Source organism: Carlito syrichta, unplaced genomic scaffold (genome assembly GCF_000164805.1).
Source record: "Carlito syrichta isolate Samal-C Ts95f unplaced genomic scaffold, Tarsius_syrichta-2.0.1 Scaffold308847, whole genome shotgun sequence".
Lineage (NCBI taxonomy): Eukaryota > Metazoa > Chordata > Mammalia > Primates > Tarsiidae > Carlito > Carlito syrichta.
The window spans coordinates 306,985-313,871 of record NW_007252943.1 but is presented as its reverse complement, the minus strand read 5'-3'; the positions used below and the strand labels follow the sequence as shown (position 1 = coordinate 313,871).

The 6,887-nt window shown below is 51.2% G+C and overlaps 2 protein-coding genes across 8 annotated transcripts in view; one reads left to right on the top strand and one right to left on the bottom strand.

Moving 5' to 3' along the window:
• The window catches only part of MRPL2 (mitochondrial ribosomal protein L2), a 3,913-nt gene extending 2,881 nt beyond the window's left edge, over positions 1–1,032 (bottom strand). The window contains exon 1 of one of the 2 annotated variants that reach the window (XM_021716615.1): positions 870–1,032. In XM_021716615.1, the coding sequence (XP_021572290.1) occupies positions 870–965 (96 nt within the window). In that variant the 5' untranslated portion in view covers positions 966–1,032. The remainder of the gene's footprint in view (positions 1–869) is intronic. The other variant, XM_008066129.2, reaches the window with a different exon arrangement.
• A 172-nt stretch (positions 1,033–1,204) lies between these two features.
• The window catches only part of KLC4 (kinesin light chain 4), a 15,089-nt gene continuing 9,406 nt past the window's right edge, over positions 1,205–6,887 (top strand). Inside the window, exons 1-4 of one of the 6 annotated variants that reach the window (XM_008066124.1) lie at positions 1,463–1,882; positions 2,116–2,206; positions 2,942–3,224; positions 4,773–5,003. In XM_008066124.1, the coding sequence (XP_008064315.1) occupies positions 2,967–3,224; positions 4,773–5,003 (489 nt within the window). In that variant the 5' untranslated portion in view covers positions 1,463–1,882; positions 2,116–2,206; positions 2,942–2,966. Of the gene's footprint in view, positions 1,295–1,462; positions 1,883–2,115; positions 2,207–2,941; positions 3,225–4,772; positions 5,004–6,887 lie in introns of those variants that run through there. The other 5 variants (XM_008066123.1, XM_008066126.1, XM_008066125.1 and 2 more) reach the window with 5 other exon arrangements.

The following is a 6,887-nucleotide window of genomic DNA, read 5'->3' as shown; positions in this document are numbered from 1 at the left end:
AGTTGCCCAGGTGGGTCTCGAACCCGTGGGATTCAGGCAATTCACTCACCTCGGCCTCCCAAAGCGTGGGATTACAGGCTGAGCCACCGAGCCTGGCCTGGTTTGAATTTTAAGATGCATCTGCCAAACTCTACCATAGTCAGCTTGAGAGCTTCTCAAGACTTACAACCTTTCTCTGATGCACCAGTCACCCACTAGGGATCTCAGGATGCTTTCACCAGCGGCCCCTATTCGTTTCTTGCCCTGTGTTCTCTAATCTCAGCAACAACTCATCCTTGTAGGTATCATATCATAATGGTTAAGAGCACAGGCTAGGGATGGGCACTGAGGCTCATACCTGCAGTCCTGACAGTTTGGGAGACCAAGGTGAAAGAATCGCTTGAGGCCAAGAGTTTGAGACCAGCCTGAGCAACATAGTGAGACCCAGTCTCAGAAAAGAAAAGAAAAAGAGCACAGGCTCTGAAGCCACATTGTCTAGCTCCTATAGTTGGTGTGTGACCTTGGACTGTATCGATTTTCTTGCCAGTAAAATGAGAATAAGAATAACTACCTTATAGAGCGGTTGAAAGGAGTTCATTTATTTGAAACGTCTATTACTTATGTCTGGCTTATTATAGGCACTCGATAAATGTTAACTACTGAAGCCTGTACAACTGGCGATCCGCAAAACACTTTCACCTCCACTATCTCATCTGAAGAACTCGCTCTATGAGATAGCAACATTTATAAAGCAGAAAGCTGAGGTCGAGCGTAATTTATACAAGGTCACTGGCGTACGTGACTCCTAGCAAGACTCGCATCTCGGGTCTCCCATCCCCTCTCCGGCAGCCCAAATGGAGACAGCCTTATTTCCGTGTAAGGTAAATTACCTGGGCAACGGGGAGCAGACTCGAGATAGGGGCGGCGGCAGTCGGCGGCGCCAGTGTCAGGGAGCCCAGAGCGCGGGTAAGTGCCCACAAGGCCATAGGGGTGGCGAGGCTGTGCCGGACTCTACACACCACCCGTACCGCTAGCCAGGCTGCCCGGCGCTCCCAGATGATGTCGCTTACTCCCGGCGCCGTCGCTCCCCAATAACGTAAAAGAAGGCGGGCAGAAAACTGGATTCTAAGCAACACACCTACTTCCTGTCCTTCCCTAACGTGCTCAGAACCAATCCTTGGGCAGCTCTCAGGTCGCGTGACTAGAGAACAGACTCCGCCCCTCGGAGCCGTCAAAACAATTGCCTCGAGCGGCAGCCATGATTAATTTAAAGGGCCAGTACTGCAAGAGCGTCAGCCAGACCGACAGACTGCAGGTAAGTCTTTAAGGGTACCTCTGGGGCCGAGGGATGAAGTCCCCGCCAATTCTTATTCTGGCACCCCCAGACAGATGAACAAACTGCCTCCAACAGACCTCACTAAACTCCGGACTCAAAAACTCCGCCCCGCCGCGATTCTTCCCGCCCCTCGGCATCCAGACAGACAGACGGCCTGCCCCGCCCCCTGCGCGACCGACTGACTCAGTGACCTCGGGACTGTCAGGCTCCCAGGTCCTCGTCCGCGATTCAGACCTCGGTCGTCCACTCGCACATCGCCCCTGCGCCCCCGCCCACCTCACTGTATCCCCACCCTGGGCCCCAGGCAGGTCGACAGCCCGAGACACTTCTCAACTGCATTCCCAGGTCCGGGAGACCAAATCCCAGTGCCGCGTTTCTCTGTGACCCTGCAGCCGCTCAGCAGTCCTCCCGTTCTTCCCTGCATCGTCAGGCATTTGGGAGGCACCCTAAGGTGATTCCTCTCAGAGCCTGTGAGTAGGTGATCGTGCCAGAGACAAAGCCGTGCAAGTGACTGGGCTAGGAGTGACCAGGTCTTTCTCCTCACTCTTCCCAGACACGATCCTTGCCGCGGGTCTCTGATTAAATCTTTTTCTCACTCGCTGCTTGGGAGAAAGTAGCTCCCCAGGCCTGGGATGGGAGGCTGGCTTGGGGAAGGAGAAGGGAATTGGGCGTCTTTGAAGACCTGTGGGCAGAAGGAGGGAGGGTGTTTGTCTTGGGTGGAGCTCTGTGTCAGGTCCTTTGGGTGGCTGTGAAGTGGTAAGAGAAGGAGTGGGAACGCTGGACTTCTGGACTTTGGGCAGGGCAGATTCTTCTGAATCCCTAGCTGCTGAGTAGAGTTTCTTCCGGCCTGGGGCCTGCATGCTGCAGCCAGGGATCCTGCTCTATACACAGGTAGGAGGACTTCAAAGATGAGAAACAAGGCCCTTTTGAAGAAGTGGGAAGGCAACCTGAGTAGTGGAGCCCCGGAAAAAGGGGCGAAAACTGTGGGTTGAAAGTTAGTGGAAAAAGAGGCAGGGCTGACCAGGTTTGGAGATTTTGGGCTTGGTTCCATGGGTGATGCAGCCTGAAGACCTTGAGCCTTCTGGGGCCCTCTCATCTGGATCCTGCAAGGAAGGCTCCTGTTTTCTTCTTTCCCCTTTCTTCCTTGATTTAACTGTGAAACATATTCTCTTTTTTTCTACCCCCCTGCACTACTTTCTGCATATCTTCTGACTGCTTTAATCCTGTTTCCTTTGCAACTCTTACATATACCCCTGTGATCCCTGTAGTGTTGTTTCTCATCCAGATTCCTTTTCCTAACCCAAGCTCTCTCTCCAACTACTTTTCTGCTCTCTTGTGAAGTCCTAAAACCCCTCTGCCAGTACTAAACACCTTCGTTCCTTTTATAGTCTTTGAGACAGTTCATCTTCCTCTCTCTTTGTCCACAACCTTAGCTTTGTGGACAAAGAGAGAAGAAGATGAACTGTCTCAAAGACTATAAGACCATAGTGGCCACTCTCTCTCTCCAACTAAGCCACAGGGTCACCCATAGTTTATTCCTTCACTTGAATCCCCATCACCCTCTAACCAAGTCGCTCAGACTCTGTCTCACCTTTACCCCAGCTGGACTCTGTTGTTTCTCCCTAGACCAGGCGAGGTCCCCCTGGCCAGGATGTCAGGCCTGGTGTTGGGGCAGCGGGATGAGCCTGCAGGGCACCGACTGAGCCAAGAGGAGATCCTGGGGAGCACTCGGCTGGTGAGCCAGGGGCTGGAGGCCCTACACAGTGAGCACCAGGCTGTGCTGCAAAGCTTGTCCCAGACTATTGAGTGTCTGCAGCAGGGAGGTCACGAGGAGGGGCTGGTGCATGAGAAGGCCCGGCAGCTGCGTCGTTCTATGGAAAACATTGAGCTGGGGCTGAGTGAGGCCCAGGTGAGAGGGCAGAGGTGGTTTCACATGATCTGGGGGGTGGATGGATGAGCATTTGGGGTCACTGGCAATCACCTTGGCCTAGACACTTGCATTCATTCAGTAAATATATATTAAGCCCCTACTATGTGCCAGAAACTCTTTTTTTTTTTTTTTGAGTTGGAGTCTCACTCTATTGCCCAAGCTGGAGTGCAGTGGCACACTCATGGCCACCGCAGCCTCAACCAGCCTTCCAAGTAGCCGGAACTACAGGTGCGCGCTACCACGCCTAGCTGATTTTTGATTTATCATGGAGACGAGGTCTCACCAAGTTGCCCAGGCGGGTCTCAAACCTGTAGGCTCAGGCAATCCACTCGCCTCGACCTTCCAAAGTGCTGGGATTAGAGGCTGAGCCACCGAGCCTGGCCCAGAAACTCTTCTGGACACTGGAGATACCTCACTGAACACAACAGTAAAAATCTTTGCCATCTTGGAGCTTACCATCTAGCTGGGAGAGCCAGATAATACACAGATAGATAAGTAAATGATTCAGTATGCCAGCGTGATAATTGCTAAGGATAAAAATAAAGTAGGGAAGGGGACCAAGGCCTAAGGAGAGGGCATATAATTTTAGATAGGATGGTCAAGAAAGGCTTCCTGAAAAGGTGCCATTCAGGCAAAGATTTGAAGGTGAGGGAAGGAGTCATGCAATAAGCAGGGGAAGGACATCCTAAGCAGAGAAAGCAACACACGCAAAGGCCTTGAACGGGAGGCGCCCGGTGTATTCAATGAACAGTGAGGGGTCAGTGTGGCTGCAGTAGTTAATAAGGAGAAGCAAGCCGGGCATGGTAGCTCACGCCTGTAATCCCAGCACTTTGAGAGGTGGAGGCGATAGGATTGCCTGAGCTCAGGGGTTCGAGACCAGCCTGGGCAACTTGGCGAGACCTCATCTCTACAATAAATCAAAAAATAAGCCAGGCGTGGAAACATGCCTGTAGTTCCAGCTACTTGGAAGACTAAAGCGGAAGGATTGCCTGAGCCCAGCAGGTTGAGGCTGTGGTGGCCGTGAGCGTGCCATTGCACTCCAGCCTGGATGACAAAGTTAGAATCTAACTCAAAAAAAAAAAGGAAGCAAAGTTGAAAATTAAGTCTGGGGGCAATGGGTTTGGGGGAGAGGGAGGGAGACACATTGTGTGGAACTCAGAGGTCATTGTGAGGACTTTGCTTTTACTTTGAGTGCAATGAAACTCTTGGAATGTTTTCAGAAGAGGAATGATGTGGTCTAACTTAACAGTATCTGGCGTCCAGTAGACTCTAGGGAAATAAGGGCAGAAACAAGAGAGGCCAGTGAGGAGGCTATTATAGTAATCCAGGTGGGAATTGATAGTGGCCTGGCATAGGATAATGGAGGTGGCGAGAAAGTAGATCAGGGTATATTTTAAAGGTAGAGTCATCGTTACCACCCCCTCCTTGTGCCCCTGCCAGTCTGGCCACCTTTCAGTAGGCTCCCTTCCTGCCTATCCCTGAACACTCCCCTCCAGAGTCTAGAGCTCACAGGATGTGCCCACCTAGGTGATGCTGGCTCTAGCCAGCCACCTGAGCACAGTGGAGTCGGAGAAACAGAAGCTGCGGGCTCAGGTGCGTCGGCTGTGCCAGGAAAATCAGTGGCTTCGGGATGAGCTGGCAGGAACCCAGCAGCGGCTACAGCGCAGCGAACAGGCCGTGGCTCAGCTGGAAGAGGAAAAGAAGCACCTGGAGTTCCTGGGACAGCTGCGGCAGTATGATGAGGATGGGCACACTGCGGTGAGCATGTGCATTGCACTGGTTGGGTGGTGGGCAGCTGGGAGTTACCACTAACATGGGAGCAATTGCCCCATCACCCCCAGGGCCTCAGCTCTGCCTAACTTGTTCACCAACTCCTGGTGGCAGCAAGGGGGGAAACAATATTCACTCATTGAACCAACAATTTTTTTTGAGTTGGAGTCACTCAGTTGCCCAGGCTGGAGTGCAGTGGCATGTTCACAGACCTTCTGGGCTCTGGTGATCCTTCTGCCTCAAGCTTCCAAGTAGCCAGATCTACAGGTGCGAGCTACCACACCTGGCTACTTGTTTATTTATTGTAGAGATGTGGTCTCACCATGTTGTCCAGGCTGGTCTCAAACCCGTGGGCTCAGGCAATCCTCTCCCTTTGACCTCTCAAAGTGCTGGGATTATAGACTTGAGCCACCACACCCGGCCTACATTTTTTTTTTCTTTTTTGAGTTGGGATCTCACTCTGTCACTCAGGCTGGAGTACAGTGGCCCAATTATGACTCACTGCAGCCTTGACCTCCTGGACTCAGGCAATCCTTCCGTCTCAGCCTCCTGAGCAGCTGGGACTACAGGCATGCACCACTACACCCAGCTAGTTTTTTGTAGAGACGAGGTCTTGCTAAGTTGCCCAGGCTGGTCTCGACCTCCTAGGCTCAAGTGATCTACCCATCTCAGCCTCCCAAAGTGCTGGAATTACATGAGTGAGCCACCACACTTGGCCTTCAACCAACATTTAATTAAATGCCTACTGTGTGCCAGGCATTGTGCACTCTACTGGTGAACAGGGCATACAGAGTTTCTGCTCCCACAATTACAGGTTAGTGAGGGGAGACAGACAAGCACCTGGACAATTTCAATCCAGAATCCTAAGTGCTATAATTAGGGAAAGCGTAGCCCAGTTAAGCATGATCCTCCTAAAATTTGCTCTCAAAATGTGTGAAATTTGATTCTCACTCAACAGGTATTTATGTGTTTCTATGCCTTACACAGTGTAAGAAGGGAAGTTATAAAGAACTGTAAAAGAGAGTTCCTGGTTTCTGGAGTATGTCATATATCCTGGGAACAAGGCTTACATGTGAGAACACATATGTGACAATGAAAAGCAGCAAGTGCTCAGTGCTGATGAGTGGTTCAGTCACTGTGGGAGGAAGTTCAAGGAGATAGGTCCCTGAGGGTGGAATGGTCTGAGGAGCATTCATAGAGGAGGCAGGGTACAGGGATGGGTAGGATTTAGGTCAGATTTCTCATTTGAATGGGTTAGGAATTAGGATGGATTTTGAAGGATAATGAGGAGGTGGGAGGATCTTTCTAGACTGGAAGTAGGGGTGTAATAGATAAGGCTTGGGGCTGGAAAGTTGGTCTGTCTCAGGGAAAGTGAGAAGATGATTTGTATCGGATATATTGGTGAAGCTGTGAAGGAGGGTTAGAGGTGTTTGTACGAGGCTGCAGTCCCTGATGGGGAGAAGCAGATTTTCCCAGTGTAGGTTAGACAGAGAGGGTGAACAGTGGCAGATGATGGGCATGAGGCTGAGCTAGCCACTTTGGGTACGTGTCAGTAAGATCAGACACACTCCCTACCCTTAGGAGAGACAGGACAGACATATAATCAGTGTAAACACACAGGGATCAACACAGGGCTATAATTACAAGAGTTGAGTAGGAGACTGAGTGTGGGTAGTAAAGCAGCTTTCTGGATGTGAAGGAAGGGAAAGTCATGAGACTTTGTCCAAAACATCTTTGGCTGTTACAAACAAGAGGGGCCTAAGCTTGCTGGGCCAGATACTAGACTCCCCAGGTACACAGGCAGAAACAAGGGTCCTTTCTTTTTTTTTTTGAGTTGGAGTCTCACTCTGTCGCCCAGACTGGAGTGCAGTG